Source organism: Diorhabda sublineata, chromosome X, assembly GCF_026230105.1.
Source record: "Diorhabda sublineata isolate icDioSubl1.1 chromosome X, icDioSubl1.1, whole genome shotgun sequence".
NCBI classification, from domain to species: Eukaryota; Metazoa; Arthropoda; class Insecta; order Coleoptera; family Chrysomelidae; genus Diorhabda; species Diorhabda sublineata.
The window spans coordinates 39409136-39430478 of record NC_079485.1 but is presented as its reverse complement, the minus strand read 5'-3'; the positions used below and the strand labels follow the sequence as shown (position 1 = coordinate 39430478).

Genomic DNA, 21343 nt, shown 5'->3' with positions numbered 1-21343 from the left:
TTACTTTGTATTCGCCTCCTCTAGTATATGGATAGGTTATAGACCACAATTATCGGAAATATATTTCGTAACTGGTCTAAACTTCATATGCACTACTATATATCATAAGGGTAAAAATAGATTTCTTCATATGCGTGCATTCCATGTTTGTGTCCAAATAGATCTTTTAATAGCTGCAATAGGTATACTGTATGAAACTCTTTAAAACGTGTTTGACTTTATTACATATAAACTTTTAATGCAGTTTTAAAAATAATAGGGTTTCAGATATAAAAATTTATAATTTCAATGGAAATGAAAAAGCACGTCACCAAATAATGTAAAAGTATTCAACTGCATTCCAAAGTGATAGGTATAAAAATATTATATCCAATTATGATTTTTCTTCTTGAAATTATGGCATAAGTTGAAATAATTCCATTAATGATTTTATCAATTGCCTGAACTTTAATATTTAGTGTATTTGCGTACTAATAACAAATAACATTTATCAGTTGAATTAGAACATTCATTATTCTACCTACGTCTGCAAAGGAAACGACAAAGGAAACGAACCGAAAAAAATTGCGAGCTTTTAACAATTCCATGAATAAACTGCTTTATACAACACTATAACTGGTTTCGGACTACGTATAAATACAAACATATTTTTTTCATAAACTAAACATTGTATAAAGCAAGTACCTTCACCAGTGTGAGGAATACGCTTGATTATTTAAATTATATGGGAAAAATTATAATAATGCGTATAAAATGTTTAAGGAAATTAAAGTATTTAAATAAATAAGGAGTAATCCTATATCCGTCTAAATAGTTTTCCGATTACTTGACTATTTTTTTAATCTTAGATAATATAGTAAGCTACCGTTAAAAAATCCATAGATGTCATTCAAGACTTTTTTCTATGCCTATAAAAGGGCAATATAGTCATATCTAAACTAGTTAACACAAAACCTTGACAAATCATATCACTCAACTTTTCCCAGGAATCATTATATCTATTGATAAAAACCGCATGAAAATTCTTACAATAGTTTTTTAATTTATCGCAAATAGACAGACAGACGTGGCAAACGACTTTGTTTTATAATATGTAGTGATAGTGATCATTGATATTCAATTCCATATATCGATTGAAGCATGGCAAAAAATGGTTCTTTACTGATATATGTAAATTGATAAGAGCTCTAATTATGACTTTTCTACATTTTATTTTTATTCAAAACTTTTGACATATATGAATGGACTGCAATCAACTCCAATATTTACGTAATGATAGTACATGTGAAATGGAAAATGAATTACTACTTTCCTTTTTTTTTTTCTAGTATAAACTAAAACTTACTAGTGAGTCAATATTTAGTTCATGTTTATTCAACAAATTTCAATAAAGAGCACAAAACACTAATTATTTTCTTCTTATTTATTTATTTGCCTTGTTCATTGGAATTGACCAATTGACCAATTATTATTTTGTATTCAAACTAATTTTTATTACCTATATCAAATTTTGGAAGTTGGAAATTTTATTAAAAAATAGTTCATTAAGGTAAGATTCTGATTATTTTGATAGTGGAGAATAACAAATTGCTATGTCGTTCACACATTTCATTATTATTTGAATAATCATAGAGAAAAATTAAATCTGTTATTATATAAGAAATATTTCATTACAAAAGTTATAATATTGCAAGGATCTCAATTAATAATTCAAAATTAAGACAATAGCTTAGAAATTCAAGCGGTAAGGTAGACCTTGTTTAAAAAGCTCAACTAATTGAAATATTACACACTGCAATTCGAGAGTAAAGAGCAAAAAGCCACACTGCACACTACTTACGTTAACAAATACTGCAACACATGATTTAGTACGTCGAACCTAATATTTCAATAAATTAGATACAAGTCCAGTATTGAAAAGCAATCCTATAGATGAAGGATAAGTGAGGTGTTTCCATTCAAATGATACGAGTAAGATGAATCCATATAAATGACATTTTAAAAAGATATTTTTTTTAAAATGGTTTCTTATATTATCAGAGCCATATATAGTATGCATAGAATTAAATGCACAAATACTTTCTAACGTTCAACTTATTTTAAAAATATGGCTATGGTTTTTTCAGAAACTTCTTAAAAGTTTGTTTCTACTTGTTACCAGATAAATGATATGATGTGAACAATTAAAAAGTTTAAAAAAGAGAAAGAATATGAGCATACCTCTCTTTCGGCCTCCTCGAGAGCCTTCTTAAGCTTGTACTGTTCTAGAATAGCTTGGCGTCTAGCAGCTTGTTCTTCTTTTTTTCTTGCCTTTTCTTCCTCTTTCAACTTCTCCATTTCTTTCTTAGCTTGAGCTTCTGCCTCCTTTCTAGCTTTTGCCTCCTCTTGTTGCTGTCTCCTTTGCAACGACAACAGCATGATCTTCTCTTTCTTTCGTTCTCGTTCATAGTCCAAATCCTATTAATATTTTCAAATAATAATAATCTTTATTGGCTCATAAACAATGAATCTTCAATTGCACAAAATTAATCATCAGCGAATTTACAGGTTATTATAAAACACACAAAAAATTAATAATAATAAACTAGAATGAACAGTTAAGTGAATTCTCTAATTGCCAGTAAAAAATTCAAGCAGAGATGCCTCAGAGAAGAGACATAAGAGACCATAAAAATAATACAGAATGTTGGCATCATTAGTTTCGGAATAATTAATTAAAATGTACGGAAATTGTTATTTGAAAACTTCTATCAACATCTTGTGGTCACAGAATGAGAATAAAGTTGATACTAAGCTATAATACTGTGGCAATTCATAAAAATAACCTACAGGATCGGGATTATTAAGGTCGTTTCCTATAATTATAGCACTGGCGGCATTGACTTTTTGCCTTTCTTGACTAGCTTCTCGTTTCGCCCTCAATTTCTCCCTCTCTTGTTCAATCAGCATTTGTCGTCTCTCCTCTTCACTTCTCTTTGCTCTTTCTTCTTCTAATTGTTTTTCCAGATGCCTTTGTTTTTCTAACCTTTCTTCTTCCTGGAAAATGTTTAGATTATGTTTAGTTTATATTACACTCTTTATAAAAGAAAATATTTGATTTTTTTACCTTTCGATCACATATATCTTCGGTAGATTGAACAAAACTCCTTTCCTTCTTTGGTGACATCCTTTTCGTTCTTAATGGAGGTTTAGGTCGTTTCGGTTGATCATTATCAAAACTAATATAGAAACCTTTTTGATTAGTGGGGTCATTTTCAAGACTACTAATTTCGGTTAAAGGAACAGATTCTATCGTCGGCGGCGAAGGAGTAGGTTGGAATGAGTTTCGTGTAATCGAGGGACGCGTAGGGGACGGTATTCTGTAAGTTCTACTACCTGACGTTATATTGAGTCGATTAAGACCTAAAATTGTAATATTTCATTTTACTTACACAACTGTGAATATTTGTTTTAAAAAGTGAATGGAATATATGTTAAATACCTTCACTAAGTTTATCAGGCGTAGAATTTCCAATAAATGATATATTTTGTGGTTCCATATCGTCCGCTGATGGTGCAGGAATAGGTGCATGCGTTATACTACTCTTTCTTTGAGGTTCCTTTGCTTCAATTTGTTGCAGGCTGACTGGTGCTCGTTTACTTTCATCTAAAAGCTGAGAAATTTGTCGATGAATATTACGGTGTTGCGGCGAAGCTGATGGTGTACTATGCGATGTGCCATAGTTAGTGTGATGTTGTTGACTCAAGGTAAAGCTATTGGAGTGGTGAAGAATATGGTCACCGTCACCACTTCCGTTTTGGTACTTGCTGTCAAAATAACGTGGACTTTCTGAATAGCGAGTCCCTTCTTGATACCTAGTTTGCTCTTGATATCTGTAATAAAAGATAATTCACACATTTAATGCTTCTTTCGGAAAAATATATATCGCACCTCAGTATAAAGACCTAAACTATAATTTCTATGGAATTATTCATTTTATTAAAGTGAACTCTTATCCATGTAAAATTATCCTATGCAAAAATTCTAGACGCAGTAATATTTGCTACAATAACTATTCCTACACTTATTCTAAAACAAATCACATATGACAAGAAGCACAAAGAATTCTAATACTCTTTGAGACAGGAGTCTCTTTAATCAACAAATTTATACTCACATAGAAACCAATAAACACATTTAAAATATTTCCAACTGCCAATTTGGAAGAACTTTCTTATTATAAACACAAAAAATTTTTTTTATTACTTCACATCCAGAAAATGTCAATGAACGATTTTCAGTGTAAATATTTTCTGTTAAACATATATCATCGAATTTTCTCTCTGTGTGAAACCATCAACGTTGAGGCAATCCAGCTCCTGGACAATGTGAACTTGAACAGAAGACTCAAGAGGACCAAACCTTTCGATCTAGTTAAGTGTATAGTGTCAGTGAAAAAGCGAAGCATATCTCAGTTAGTGTACACGATAACATTAGAGTGAATAGTTTATAGAACCAAATGATTGCTAAAGAGACAGTTAGTTAAGTTTTCAAGTAGTACATTAAGTTAGAATTAAATTACTCATTGTTGTATTTTGATGAGATCGTAATTGTAATAAAATATCCCCTGAAGGGATAATTTTATATACGAGGATGTATTGATATCTAGTTAGCCTAGACCAGTTCCGTACTTAAGCAAAATACTGCGTTACCATAGCAACGAACAATTACTTATTAGAAGTGTCAGTGTGAAGTTTGACGTCAAAAAAGTAAACCAGAGTTAAGCAATAAATTAAAAAAAAAAGATGTCCACCGAAATTGTGAAAAGCGAAAAATTGGAATATCGAGACATCATCAAGTACCTGTATTTATAAGGGTTAAGAGATAAGCAGATTTACGAAGATATGCTTAATACCTTTGATGATCAATGTACTATGCGACCGTGAAAAATTGGACTGCAAGGTTAAAAAGAGGTAAAGTTTCCATTGAAGGTGATGATCGATCGGGAAGGCCATTTTCTGTGTCAGTCCCCAAAAATATCGATGCAGTTCATGACATGATTTTATCAGACCATCGAATTTGGCTAAAATGGATATCTGGAGAACTGAATATTTCATACTAACGTGTCCATCATATAGTTCACGTCAAATTGGACATGAGAAAAATTGCTACAAAATGGATCCACAAATGTTTGAATGTTGACCAAAAGCGTGCAAGGGTAGAAGCATCACGTTTGGTCTGTGCTCGATTTGAAAACGATGTAAACTTCTTAAACCGAATTGTTACTATCGATGAGACTTGGGTACATTTCTACGATCCAGAAATAAAGCAACAATCGATGGAATGGCGACACTCTGGTTCTCCAAGACCTAAGAAGTTTCGTGTCTATAAACCTGCTGGAAAAGTTCTTGCTTTAGTTTTTTGGAATTGCTATGGAGTAACCATGATTGCTTTTTTGATAAGGGTAGAACAATAACTGGAGATTACTATTCGACATTACAGATCACTCTATGGGAAAAAATTGAAGAGAAAAGACGCAGAAAACTATCTAAAGGTGTTTTGTATTTGCAGGACAACATTTCCTTACTTATTTTTATATAAATAGTACAATGGTTTTGTATAATGGTGCTATTAAAAATTAATAATCCTATTTAATGATTTACTGCAAATATTGTGATTAATGTACATTTAAACAACATTCGCAAACACTTACCTATCTGTATCATGTAACAAAAAACCTCTACTATCTCCATGACCACCAGTCTTGTTCCAAGTTCTCAATTCCGGTTGATGATATGACTCAATTGGTATTGGAGGTGGTTGAGTTTGTTGCGCCCACGTCCGTCTCTGAGGCGTGATTTGGGGAGCTGGCGAAATGGTTGAGGACTGATCATGCAAAAAGAATTGACCTTGCCCTCTGGGTTGACCAAATAAAGTTTGAGGTATATGTGGTGCGCTCGAGGATGTTTGCAATGGAGGCGCGTAAACTAGAACAAAGCATTTCATACATTTCACAGCTAGAAAATATTCACTATGCAACAAGAACGTTTCAAAATTATATTTAAATTACATAACAGCTTTCAAACAAACAAAACATTTTTTGATCACTCACTTAATTATTCAACTTCATACAATAAAATATAATCTTTTTATGATCACTCAAAAAGTAGATTTTTTCTTTAGCTTTAATCTCTATACAGATATTTCTTACCTGGTGGTTGTGGCTGATATATTTGAGGTTGGTAAGATTGTTGCGAAGTGTACTGAGGTATATGTTGTTGAGACTGTATAGTCTGGTACTGTTGTTGTTGTTGAAGAGCATGTATCTGTCTCTGTTGTTGAGCAATTATATTTTGTTGTTGCAGCTGGTTTTGTTGAGAAGCTAATCTTTGCATATCTGACTGTATATCGTGAAGACTAGAGTTCATTCTAAAAAATAAATAAAAGATTTTTGTACATTTTTTCAAAAATTATATTATTATAAAATATAAATAGACTATAAATAATTATACTTACTGAGCAATGGACTGCTGATATTGTTCCAGGTCCATATTCTCCAAATCTGGAGTTCTGGTTTCTGCAAAGGTAGGCGTTTCATCCGACCACTTTCTATCGATTTTACTAACATCTTCATTGATTTCCTAAAAATACAAGTAAATTATAAGATCTTGATATAAAAACTTTTTTGTGAATATCAAGTTATCAAGATATGATGTCAGCTTCTTTATATTCACTGCAAATATATTAAAGTGATACGTAAACCTTATTAAAATCTCCATATTCTAATGTAAATAAAAAATGACATAGACTGATGTCACAATAGTCGTAATTTAAGTATTTCTATTATCTTTGAGACTTTTCTTGATTCAAAATATACGGAATTTCCTTAATGTTAAGCATTAAATTTACTGTGGTGTTATTACAATATGTTTTATTAGACTGACATTTTGAAGTTAGAAACGAATATTATTTCACTGTAGAATGTTATTGTATTCTAAATCAAAGATGTTTTCAATAATAACATTCTAAATTGAATGAAAAGTATATTTGAATATTCATGAATAGTGAATAACCCAGATAATTTATTAGTATTATAAAGATGCCAATGTATACATAAATTTCCTTAGATTTGTACAATTGAACGTGTAAAATCTAAAGAATATTAAATATGTTTCAAGGAAAATAAACAATTCATATTTTTTTTAGATGAACTTTTTTGATTTTAGGTCTAATTTAACAATGAAAGTGTTTTGTTAAAGAAATGATTATCCTCAATTATTTTCTCATTATATATATATATATATATATATATATATATATATATATATATATATATATATATAATGTATAAAAAAGAAATTGGTAATTGCTTGAAATTGATATTACAAGGACTTTCTTATCATTTATATATTACTCATAAACATTTTCTAAATATTCTCTTTTTTATATTTGATTCCGTGTGAAGAACTATTTATAATGTAAGTTTTTTGATATTACATGGTTAATTGAAACTGTTTTTTATGGTGTTGATATATTTTCAAATCAGAGTTATTTGTATTATTTGAAAAACACATTGTTACAATTTTTGTAGTAGATTGTATTTTGGAATTCTTGAGATTGGTCATCTATTAATATATTCATCGAGGTTGTTTGTCAAAGCTAAGGCCAAATTGTCAAAAATCATTTCCATTAAAAAGAAATTATTTATAATAACAGACCGAAAATCAACAAAATTAATCAATAAATGTATGGAATTGACAAAATAATACATTTATATATATAATTTTTCAAACGCAAATTCATAATATATGCTGCTGAGTTATAAATTCGAAAGTAAAAAATGTACAAAAGCGTGGTTGAATTGATGTCCTGAACCACTAAGAGTGTGCTAAAAAAATAATATCATAAATATGAAACAGTCCAAAACAAGAAACTAATTTTTTTAATATGAATTTGCATTACAGACAATAATTTAAGTTTACAAAAATTACATATATATGTACATATTAATGTAATGTACATAGTTTTTGTTCAATAATGGAAAGTTTGATTATATTTATAAAAAATAATTAATCTAACAATGCTGGTTATGAATATATGAGTGCTGCATTAGACGTCACGTAAATTATGAATTGAAATAGGCAGTTTTGCAAATTCGATGAAATTTCTGTGAAGAAAAATTGATGGAATTTATGTCAAAATTCAGTTTTTCTCACAGCTTTGAGAATTGTTATGTGCAATAAAAACTTACCTGGGAAGAATTGATTCTCAAATGTATGTTAAGAGACTCTGTTAGGAGACAATCATTCAATTTGGATGAGAACAAAGTTTTCCTATTATCTGCAATTGGACTAACGCGAGTCTATTTATCCAGATTGCACCAATACAACAAAAAATATGTTAACAATGGGATGGAGTAACAAAAATTTGTGTATGATGGTGCGAACTAAATAACATCAAACAAGTGTTCAAAAAAGTGAACTGAATGAGATTAACTGTCTAGGAAAACATATAAATAATATAAAAATAGCATGTTGACGAGGGTTTTGCTTTATTTGCTGCCCGAATCAATTCTTATTGTAGTATAATCCACTAAGAGCACATTTTGTAATAAACTTCCTATTAATGAACAAAAGTTGATAGATTAAGAGAGTAATTACAACTAAGTTCAAGCTCAAATCATTTTTGGTCACACATCAAATCAGAATATGCATTCAGCAAATAACTACAAAAAGCAAAAATCAAAACCAAAACAAAAAATACCTGTAAGGTAAACGGCCTCTGAGGCTTTGGTGGAGGAGAAGTAGATTCGGATGGGGGACTTTGAGTTTCTGAACCCTCTGCCGAGATATTAGACCCGGCATCATTTGTTTTAAGTAAATTACCTCTTCCCTGAAAGTTAGTTACAAATAAATTACCTTCACCGGTGCACATTGAATATACTATGTGAAAGTTTTAGCTCACTGATGGTGCAAAATTAAACTTAATAAGTGCACAGGAATATTCAGGTTACAATGATGATTTAGATTTTATAGTATGACATAATAAAATAAATTTGTGTTGCAAAAAAGTATGTACATGGTTATATCTATGCATAACATTAGCGTTTAATTAGATCCATACAACTGCTAGAAAATAATAGAGAATATGTCCTACTCATTTTTCACTTGAATTAATAATTTGATCTAATTCAGTATTGTTTAACTCAGTTGCATTGATGGTATGAAACTCTGTATTCATATCACGTACAGGAAATGAGTGATTAGAAATCTAATTTTAAAACAGATTTGTTAAATACATATCACTTCTGCAGCATGTCGGAGTTATAGTGAAAATTAGTCCCCGTTTTACTATAACTCCAAAAGGGTATGGCACTATTAGAAATATAAGAAGGAAAAGTAAAACATTGAAAAAACAGCTGTTACAGGTTTTGGATATATGGCGAAAATATTTTCTAATCACAATTATTATTAATCTAATTAGCCATTATTCATGTATCAAATAATCCAGCATATTCAAAGAATAAAATCTTTGTATGAGTACTTTTATCATAACTATTATTATCAATTTATTCAAGTTGCTGAATATAATTATTGTTTATTATAAGTAACGAATTAAGTTCAAAATATGTGGCCAAATTTTTATTAAGGTGGTTTTCTGCATTTACAGTGGAGAAAAAAGGCCCTCTTATAAATTTTTACCTACACCTACATCCTTAGACCATTACTTTGCACTTGTTAAGTCATGTTCCAAACTAGACTAAGTTAAGAGAATCTAATTTTACTTTAAAAGTGTCTTTTTAAATTTATAGGTTCGTAACTAATTACAGAGGTATTCATTTAACTTTCAATTTTGTAACTGTAAATACTGTAACTAATGAAAGAGATTTTAAATAGAATAATTACTTTAGGGCAGGATTTAAATGACATGCACTCAATCTACTAGATCAAAATGTATTTATCTAAATCTTAACAAAACTACTTTTTTTTAATCATTCATACAAATAATACCTAACGATATGTATATTGCAAAAATATAATGGCTATAGTTAGATAACAATATAATGATGCAATTAATATAAAACTAGAATGAACTATGTGTATACAAATGCCAGGTATCATTTGTCAATTAGTGGTATTTTATAAAACAAGCACAACAAATGAAATTCAAAAAAAAAAAGGTCAAAACGCAGTCTTACCAATTCAGTTAGCTAAAAAAGACATACACATTACCGAGGAGCTCTAGTAGGCTTGAGTATTGTATAAAATTAAAAAACTTTACCAAATAAAATATTCAAAATTTTATACAATACACTTACAAACGAATATTTTAATGGTTTACGTAGTTGCACAGTAGTTTTGTATCACTATATAAACCTTGAAAAATAATGTCCGGAATAGTGTATAATTGATCAATAAATTCTATACTGTGTGTTAAGTAAACCTGATGTTCTCAATAAATGTAAAAGATTTTTTGAATGACTCTTCAAAAAGGAACAAAGACCCCTTAGACACACAATTTCCATGTGTTCTTATCTTAAAGCTTGGTGTTTATGTATAGAAGATTAATTTCTAATACATGAGGAACTATAAGTTAGTTGACAAGCAATAAAGGAGCTATCCTACTCTAGCTAATAGAAATAATTAGATTTAGTGTCGGTAGAACTTGGACACTTATCAGACGCTTCTCATAATATCAATTCAGCTAACTTTGAAAAAATATCACCAAGTAATACTTATATATAATGAAAAATTTACCTTTAATCTTACATTTTTCAGTTTAATATTAGATTTTTTATTAGAATAAGTCAATAAAGTAACATATTTATAAGAGAAAATTTAACAAAAAATGAATTATTATATTAGTTTTCAAAGAATAAAGAGGTTTTACTTAGATAGATAGGCAACACTGTAGAGTGGAACTGAAGGGAAAACTTCAAAACATTACCAATAAATACTAAATGAATGTAAAACTCGACTAAAATATTTTCATCACAGGTGCTTGAATAAAAACGTCTGTAGATTTCTTTGTCACTTAATGTGTTAAAGGAAATCTTTAATCCATGTTTTGCTATTTTTATCAGGTTTTGTTTGTCGAATTGAATTTCATGAATAAGAATATTACATGTATTTGATGTCATTTTTATAGGATAATCACTAATATAGTGTATAGTATCTAAATAACCATTGAAATATTCTACCTCATGTTTTTACTCAGCCAATACTTGAAGAGGAACAAATTATAGTATTCCAATATATAAACACTTATTGATGTATAAAACAATAAAAACAATTATATAGAAGACATAGATACATAACTAGTTCCACTTCTGATATGACAATTTTTAAATAATATACAAGTCTAAATACACAACATAATACTTTGATGCATATTAAATCCAAATCATCGATGTAATGATATAATATTCAAGTATATGATTTTACTTACTTTGGCTACTGCTTGAAGAAAAGCTGCCTTCCCAACCTTTTGACGTTGTTTGTTCATAGCTATTTCCATTCGCCGCTTTTCACTTTCTATGTGTCTTCGTTTTTCTTCCAATTTTAATCGTATATCACTAAGTTGTATATTCATTGAGTTGGGAGGATGTTCGTCACCATTTGATGCTGTCACCTGTTGATTTTGTGAGCTTTGTTCTTGCCACGTCGTGGTATTAGGTAGAGTTGCGAAAGTTGTTTTCTTTTCACCACCTACAATTTAAACAACCCTTTTGATAGCTCATACAACTTACCGAAGTGAAAAATTCTCACATTTGAATTTTGGCAAATTGTCGAAGACAAATCTAATCTATTTCAGGATAGGAAAACATTAAATCAATACAACTTACCATTGCCCATTTTTGACAAGAAACTGGATTTCTGTGGATATTCTTCCTTATCGTTCATATAGACTAGTTGTATACCCTTATGCTCCCCCAATTGTTTCTGCTTACCAAGTTCAGCAAAGCTCATCCTTTTGGTTATGTCACCATCGACCAAATCTCTAATGATATTTTCTTTGTTTACATTTGAGCTTAAATTTCTTAATGCTATATCATCACTACTAAGTTGCCTTTTTAATTTATATTTTTCTGTACCGTTATCTTGTTTTTCGTCACAACAATTTTCATAACCTAATTGAAAAGAGCCTCTCGCGTCTTGATACGTAGATCTAACTGGGGCATTTTCTATGGCAGTTGGAAAAGCTGGAGCAGAAATTTTTCTACCTACATGCACTGCCACCTACAATGAATAATTTTTTTTATATATGTAACTGTACAAAATATATTTTTATTTACAATTTCACGTCTATGGTCACACTTCAACATACTGTTCGCACAAGAAGGGTCAAAAGTGGCCATCAGTGACTTACAGAGGTTGAAATGATGTTGATGAATATAAAATAAAGGAAAAGAATGACCGTCGCTATCAAACCAATGGCTCCCACTAGAGTCATTGAAAGAAAGAACCAATGAAACTTATTTTTAGAAATATGATTTTTGGCTCCCTTGTCAATAACGCAATAATCTGAGACTAATGGATTGGATGTGTGTCTAAGAGAAGTTTGAAATCATTTTACAATCACCTTGCATATATTGATATATTCGGTTAATATTATTGTCATTTGATCAGTTGACCACCATTTTATTCCGTATAAGTGCGAATTGGTCAGGGCGGTGAGTTTTTGATGATTCTCTATATATTACAATAAGCATAATATCAAGTTAGATCTAACTAACCTCTTTATCTGGATTTCTTCCAATAAAATTCAAATTATCCTGACTACCACCAAAATTCTCTATTGTTAATTGTGAGTCTTCTGAGGTAGAATTTCTTCTACTTCTTCGTCCTGCATATGTACTTTTCCTATTTTCTTCCCAATTACTAGGTCTACCTGCTGCAATTTCCCCTCGTTCGTCTGCTTTACTATCGTTGTTCTGCTTTTCTTTGCTTACCTAAAAAGTGAAAAACAAAACATATTAATTCTAGTAGTGTTTTAAGTTCAACAATGTGACCAAATTTTCAGAGTTCTGAAGTTCAAAAATGATATCCAAAATAGTCTATCTTATATGGATCACTAGGGGACGACCTAATACTAGTAGAAAAATCCGGAAAACTTCATACTATATAGAATTTTGAGACCCGTATTTAACAATAAAGAATTCCTCAAGCGAAAACACAATTAAAAGGTATAATGATGGCATGATGAAATGAAAGCTTCTTGTGCAGTTTTTTGGACACCAGCTTTTGAAAAGTTTATGTTTGATAATATTTTTGCTTCTTCTGGAAATTTTGGATGCTAAAGACTAATTTTGAAATAATATAAATAATTTGTAACTTTGATAAATGAATGGAACAAGAATGCTAAATTCAATTGGAAGAGAAGAAACACTAAGTCAAATATGAAAAAAAAACAATTTATAAAATACAGACAGAACATGACGAATACAACAAATATATAATTCCGAACGTTAACAACAAAGTGAGTTTGTTTAACATTACAATAAGATTTAATGTGGACCATTAGAGTTAATTTCATTATTTTTTGGAAATCAAAATTATAAGTTATTTTTACCTTTAGGCGAACAGGAATTAGTGGTTCATCTTGCACGACAGATCTAAGTGTTGGTATATTTTTGCCTCTATGTACAACAAAAGATTCTTCAGACCCACGTCGCAAACTATCTTCTGTCATGTCAGATACGCTGTGTTGAAGTGAATTTGTTTTTCTAAGAGGTTGATGAGTAGGTGTCGATCTTGATACTAAAAATAAAATTATATTAATTTTCTAATAAAATTTCATTCGATAATAACAAACCACATAAAACACAGAGATGATTGATCTATGAATGGTATATGCCGACTAAATAAAAGTACTTTTCAGAGTTTCAAGTTTGCAAAAAAATAAGTATTTGATCAATACAATAAAAACAACGTTCAAAAGAAAAAATTATGAAATTGATAACAATGTTAAGGATTTTAGTCAGTTTTATTTGAAAAAATGTGGTTATGCATACTCGGAATGATACAGACCAAGCTCTATATTTTTTTAATGGGAGATTCAATAATTATTTAGACGGTTTTTAACGACTGAATATTTTGCTATTAGTTTTCTTTTCTTTTTTAAATACTTCACGTATTATTTGTTATATACTAAATCAAAAATTTTGATGGTTAGTTTCAATAGATTATTCTCAAGAACTTGCCAGAGTTCATTAAATATTTTGTGTCCATTCATTGGATTTGGAGTTGGTTCTCTCATAATAAAATAGGTGCTTTCCTTGGCAAATTTTAGTATTATGTATCTAAACATGATTTTATTTCCTTTTCTATTAATATTACTACTGTCTAATGTCAAAGTAATCATGAGATATCACAGATCTCATTATCAAAGTTGAAATGAAAATTACAGCTCCTGACACTCAATTGATTTCTCAATTTTAATACTGTATTACAGTGATTTTCATTTTTGGGACAACATTTGGTTTCTTTCTAGAAAAACTCAAATATCTGTAGGTTTAAGTCAATAGATTGGATATATTATTAAAATGAAATAGAATGCGTATTTCGAAAGTTTTCTCTAAATAGCTAAAACAAGAAAATGGTTTCACGGAAGAGTACCTATACCCATTATTACTATTGTGTTTTTGTTTATGTAGTATAATGGTGCACCCTTCTGAAACCAGCACTCGCCGAATGTCAGACTCCCTTTTAAAGATATCATACATCGCCATTTAAAACCATTAGGTAAGATCTATCGAAGTTGTCGAATAGTACCACACGAATTAACCAATTAACAGACGTGTGTTGCTTTACCGAATGGTCATGTTAATAAGCAAAATTGTCGGTACTGGGCAGTCGAGAATCCGAGACGAAAGCATGAACGACTCCTGCACAGTCCAAAGGACGTTGTTTGGGCCGCTATGTCTGCTAAAGGAATTATTGGTCCTTATTTTCATAAAGATCAACGAGGCCAAGCAATCAATGTGAATAGTGACCGTTGCTGCGATATGTTGCGAAATTTTCTGGTCCCAGAGTTGCAGGAGTTTGCAGGTTTCAACTCAAGAACGAGGTCCCAGCAAGATGGGGCCACTTGCCATACCTCGAATGACTCGATGGAAGTTGTGAATGAATTATTCCCTAACTGTGTCGACGTGTTATCGCCAATCTTCGTTCCAGTTTAGAAGAGTGCCAGCAACCTAACGGTCATCATTTGGATATCATCATCTTTTCCAAATAATTTTCCAATTCATATGGTATCAAAAAACAATAAAAGTTTTTATTGGTTATAAATATTTTTTGTTTACTTGAACTTACAAATACCCGATACCCTTTCTGGACACCTTGTACAAAAAGGGAAATATTACATAATAACACAAAACAAAATGGCTTGAATTGACAATTAAGTCGACCACTGTTATATTTGTTGCGAGAGATGTGTAATTCAAGGTTCGCAGAAAATGGTTTTTTTTTTTTTTGGAAACGTACAAGTATTTGGAGCCAATTTAGAAACATATATTTCACCATTTCAATTACAATAGAAAAATCCATTTAATATTTTTGTGGGCAAATTTTTAATGCACTTTCATTATTGTTGTCGGTATTACATTTTCTTTATTTATAAATATCTGTTCAGTGTATGAATTAAACACAATAAAATGATTGATAACGATGTGATAACCGATTTAGAGTAGTATTTACTGATTAATCTTTAGTTATTTGAACTATTTCACCTATTGTTAATAATAATGGATCACATTGTGGTTCTCACCATTGTTATAGTTAATATCAATTATAAACATTATAACGTTTCCGGTAATATTTGATTGTGTTGACTAGAATATAACAATTAATTAATTTTTAGTATCTCTGATCAGTATAATCGTTTATACAATACGCGAGAAAAATACCTTTCATTATTTTAACTTCAGAATAACAAGATTAAAAAAAAAAGAAATTTAGCAAATTTTTCATTGAACTGATAATCAGGTTGGCGGACAGGATAAATAGTATTTACTAGATAAGTGTGTTCCAAGTATTTTGATGTTTGTGATAGCTAGGAGGAAATGAACGTGGCGCCACAGTATATACATAATAAAATTATGCGAATTTAGTGTATTCATTTGAACATATACTTAATGGAATTCAAGAAATTTAGACTTAAGAATTTGCCAATTAATAATATTGATTTATCTACAATTCGGAAATTTTTATAAAATAAACGTTTATATAAATTGTTAATATGCATTTTTTTGTTTTGAAAACGCGATAGTTTGCTGGCTGTCTAAGAGAATTTTTCATTTTTTCTACTGAAATAATTGTTGAAGGCAAAAACTTTAATCGATCGCAATTGAATACTCTATCACAAGTGCAAATCTGCAAATCCTATGTATTATATATACATTGCAATAGCACTTTTAAAACAATTTTAAACCGTATCTAATAATTCCTAGTACTCTCAAGTGTCATAAGTCGTGTTAAAGAACAGAAAAAGAAAACCGTATATTAGACTTTCCACGAAAAAAAACCTGAAAATGCTTACAGTTAACCCCATTAACTGTGACCCTATTAAGTGGATTTATGTTTTCCTTTTTATTCCAAATTCTGATTTTAATTTAGCGTTGCTAGTTTCATAGTGTCGCTTTGGCAAATCAAAACATGATTTTTTCTTTCAAGTAAAATTGAAATAATGGTTGAATTTTATATAGAAAACTTTTGTTATTTTTCGCACTTAATTAATTCTCCAGAAAAATGAAAAATACCTTTTAAACGAATCAATAAGCAACAAAAAAATTCGCTTGGGATGGAAATCGTTGAATGACTTTATAGTTTTAAGCTTTACTCAATAATAACGCATAAACGGTTTCGTATAATTTTGGTAAAGAAGCACCATCAGAGATGACTACAACTGGTTTTCAGAATTTCGTTACGGTCTTGCGTCCGTCGGTGGTGAATGTCGAGAAGGTCGGCCAAAATTAGTTGTCATTCCGAGAAACATCATTTCTAACTGCAACAGGATTAAAAAAGATCGGTACGTGACTTTCAGATAGATAGAGGTGTCTCTTATAATATCGTAGACTGCAATGCAATGCATCGCATGAGCATTTAGGCTTGAGAAAAATATGTTCCAAATGGATTCCGCTTGCCAGCTCCAATGAAGCGCAACATGAACAACGAAATATTTAAAGGAGATAAACATCGAATTAATGTTTCATTGTCCGTATTTTTTCTTTGTTCCCCATTGTCAAATAAAAGATGCGCGGACAATGATTTTCCTCTCCTAAAGAAGACTTTAAAAACCATATTTGTACGATATCAACTTCAAAGTGGAAAAAATGTTTCCAGAATTAGTTTGAGCGCATGCAAAAATGTATAGACCTTAAAGGCGAATATTTCGAAAAGCAATAAAACACTTTGTTGCGAGTTTGTTCACTACTGTTTCACTTTTTGTAAAAATTGACAAGGCAACCCTCGTATCACCTAATTAAAAAATGAAAGTCAAAAGAGAGAAGGTGGTGGATGTACTCCACAAGAAATAAAAAAAGTAGTACCTATATTATTTGTAGTTGTGATCAGGATGCCAAATGATTGGTTTCATTTGGTATAATTCTATAGAAATAGTACACAAATCTTTACTCCACTCCACCAAAAAAAAAATGAGCGACAGTGTAGTTAATTGTCTCGCCTTATACTCTCATGACCTTTCACTCGAGCTCGAGAAACCGACACGAACCAGAGCGGCAGGAAGGTGAGGCGAAGGGACACGAGCACACTGTCCTATTGCTTTTTCACATTCCTGCACGTCTAAGGATATAAGATAAGCATATTATGAGCAAAGTGAAACCCATTCTCAGTCTTCTTATTGCTTGCTGTCCTTTCCCTCTGTTAGAGCAAGGAAGTCATTAGTCTAGATTGGTTGTTGTATAAATTGTTGATGTTCCCAACCCAGTAATTTTGTCAATTTACTAAAATTTGAAATTTTCGAGTGCCTACTGGACTATTTACAGCTTGGTTTTCTTTTACATTTCCAGGTATACCTATATATGAGTATCCTCATATATAGGTTCCTGTTGTAGTTAATTTGGTAGATTTTGGATAAAGGTGTGTGCAGGATTTGACATTGGCTGAGGTGTGGCTTCTTTTATTCCAAATATCCTCACCATGTCAACAAAATTATTGTCGTTGAAAATTCAGAGATATATTTGTCTGCTCTATATTTTAGGCTGCAAATAACTTGAGATTGCTGGTTTATTTTATACTAGGAGGGCAAATTTGATGATACTTGAATATTGACGCATTGCAGATAATGTTGTGGTATATTATCTATAGTTTTGACTCGAGATCTGTTTGTATTGTTTGGTAGTTCGATGAACACATCACGCTACACCAAAAGTTTACTCGTGTAGGTTTCTTTTGTAGTACGTGAATTTTCAACATGGTAGGAATCATTGTTTTCCAAGATGCCTCTTGTATATATTACATAAGAAGAATCGTATAAAAAATTGGCTTTGCATTTTGCTAATTTTACAAATAATAGCAAATTGATTGAAGGTAGACATGCTTATCATAACACTAACACTAAAAGCTGTCACTTTGTCAACTTTTACGTATTTTTAATTCACGTTAAAGCGGCCATTTTTAAATTAAATAAAAATTTCCAAAGTTAGACTCACATCTGTGAGTCAAAGTCTATAGTGAGCAAACACTTCTAACATATACCTACGCAATGTCAGGGTCAGGAATGTTTGCCAAAATTACCTACGTTACAAACAGTAAAAGTATTATACTATATTTTTTTGTCTCATCCATATTTATTTACATCGATTTTCTTAATGACACGCAAACACTATTCACTGTTCATTTAAAATAAAAAATTAATACATACAAATCATGCTGAGTATTAAACTGTGGTTTAAAAATAACTTATGATTTATAACATGCGAATTGCAAACTAAACCCAACAAGCCGCCTTATTCCCAACTGTTCAATGAAATGTTGAATTTACGGTGGGTCTGTATGCAATCTACCTTTTCAATATATCAAGCTTGTGAAAACCTCTGTATTCATCAGGGAATTATTACGGGCATAATACATTTTTCATGAAATTTTATATTTCATTTCGTTCAAAATGACAATAACACATAAATATTGATTGCTACAGTCCAAAAATCATAACTGGTTGGCAAATATTTACATCTAAATACTGGATACGTTCAAACCATGAAGTAGCTGTCAAAAATTTAAAATCATTTCCCAAAATCAAACTCGAAATGGCGAAAGAATATAACAGAAGATTCATGCTCCTAAAATGTTGAAAAACGAATATTGTTCCCACTTCGTATTTTTGTTTTATTTTCATTTTGAAGGTTGTTTTTTAAACCAAATGAATTAACAATTTCAGGAAAAATGTAGAATAGTGCAATTCTCGTTTATTTAACTCCCTGATGATGAATACGTAGTTATTCGAAAGCTTAGAACATACTTTGAGTTGGTGCTTGCAACAGTCCCACAACGACACAACGATAACTAGAGTTTTTGACGAAAAAATATATCAAATAGTCAAAATAAAAATACCTGAAATACTGTTTTCATTTTATAAAAGAATCATATCGTAACATTTTCGATTTGTTTGTAAAAATTAGTTGTATAACACATTACCTTCACAAAACACATAAATTGGAGTTTTTTCATTGCAGTTTAATCAATATTCTGATAAGACATTTATCTTAAACTGATAATAATGGAAAATAAAATCATGAAAAGGCAATGAATTGGCGAAGAAATGATATTATATATTTATTATGTTTGATAAAAATAGTCACTGAAATTCCTAATAAGGATAATATTACTATAAATAGAATAGTCCGAGAACCGGTAGCGGAAAATGGAACGTAAAAGGGTGAGAAGAATTATTACTACAAAAAAAAAATGTTAAGTAGCCGGAAACGATCCCATCAGATCCTTAGTCTCATACACTTTACTATGGAACCACTTTCTACGTTTTTGGTAATTATTTGTCTCATTAGTTAAAACTTTATTTTAGCAGCAAATGAAAGCTTGGATACAACAGAAAGTTTTAATTGTAAAGTTTTTCTTAAGATTATTTATTTATTTTAAAAAATTTCGTAAACGAAATAATTGACCCTCATACCCGTTGACTAAGATGCATAAATAAAAGTGAAATTTTATGCGTTTACCTATATAAAAATGAGTTTATGGTTCATTTAATTTATATTTGAAAATAGAAAAAAATTCTTTAAACACCAGTTATGTCGTTATTTATTTAGAAAAAATATAGAATATTACGAATAACTCAGTAAAAATTAATATGGAAGCGGGTTAACCGGAAGAGATAATTTTCACTATGGCGATGTTATTGTTAGTTTCTGTTTCTGATGTTATATGATAGGTAATCATTTTTTTTAAATTTTTACGTGGAAAAACAAAGAAGAAACCTAAGTTACATGAATATTATCATGAAACCTTCGCTCTATAAGGGGTCATCCATAAAGTACGTCACACGAATTTTAGGACTTTTGAACCCCTCCCCCCGTCCTTGTCACAGGTTGTCACATTTTTATAACCCCCCCTCCTGATGTGACGTCACACATTTTTTAAATTTATGTATGTATTTAAAAATAATCGAGAGAAAACAGCTATTTTCATTTTTTACTTATTTTTATCAAATAATAATCTAATAAAATCAAGATAAAGTCCAACATTTCATAAAATTTTTTAAATTTTCAATTCACATCCAAACTTTGCGTTTTAGTATTTTGAATTTTAACATGTGACGTCACAAAACTATTGACCCCCCATGCCCCTTGTCACACGATGTCACACTTCGGTGATACCCTCCCTCCCCATTAACGTGTGACGTACTTTATGGATGGCCCCTAAAATGATTTGGGAGTGGTTCTTTACTTTAAAAACATCGTATGTGACGTAGCTAAAGAAGTGAATGTTGCAACCTAACGGGTTACATATGGAAGGAATTAGCCCAACTGTTCTATGCTTTGTTACCCTATCCTCCATATGCACGAGATCTCGTTCTCTTCCTAAATTTGAAAAATGGCTTACTGGGAAGTGATTTCAGGCAAACGAAAAGTCGGATCTTAAGAAACGTTTAATTTTTGGTTAGCTTGAAAATGTTAGAAATGAGCTAGATCGAGCGTATGGGGTTAAAAGGAGATAATATATTACAGTAAAGTAATTTCCCACTACCGAGTTACTCTTCCGTTAAACCACTCTCCTAGAATGTTCAGAGCTTAAAAGATAACATTTGATAATGTATCTTAAGAAATAAGTTTCAGTAAACACTTATGTTGTCCATAATATGTAGAAGTAGGCTGCCAAAATTTCTTAG

General features: G+C 30.5%; 1 protein-coding gene across 17 annotated transcripts in view; it reads right to left on the bottom strand.

The window, feature by feature from the left end:
• LOC130451862 (patronin) overlaps window positions 1-21343 on the bottom strand; it is a 91731-nt gene that overhangs the window by 9497 nt on the left and 60891 nt on the right. For 10 of the 17 annotated variants that reach the window (XM_056791204.1, XM_056791209.1, XM_056791199.1 and 7 more), the window contains 12 exons: window positions 13553-13740; window positions 12717-12932; window positions 11826-12219; window positions 11429-11688; window positions 8744-8872; window positions 6497-6621; window positions 6192-6409; window positions 5694-5967; window positions 3482-3873; window positions 3107-3402; window positions 2830-3036; window positions 2221-2457 (listed from right to left, as the gene is read on the bottom strand). In XM_056791204.1, the coding sequence (XP_056647182.1) occupies window positions 2221-2457; window positions 2830-3036; window positions 3107-3402; window positions 3482-3873; window positions 5694-5967; window positions 6192-6409; window positions 6497-6621; window positions 8744-8872; window positions 11429-11688; window positions 11826-12219; window positions 12717-12932; window positions 13553-13740 (2936 nt within the window). The remainder of the gene's footprint in view (window positions 1-2220; window positions 2458-2829; window positions 3037-3106; window positions 3403-3481; window positions 3874-5693; window positions 5968-6191; window positions 6410-6496; window positions 6622-8743; window positions 8873-11428; window positions 11689-11825; window positions 12220-12716; window positions 12933-13552; window positions 13741-21343) is intronic. The other 7 variants (XM_056791215.1, XM_056791203.1, XM_056791211.1 and 4 more) reach the window with 1 other exon arrangement.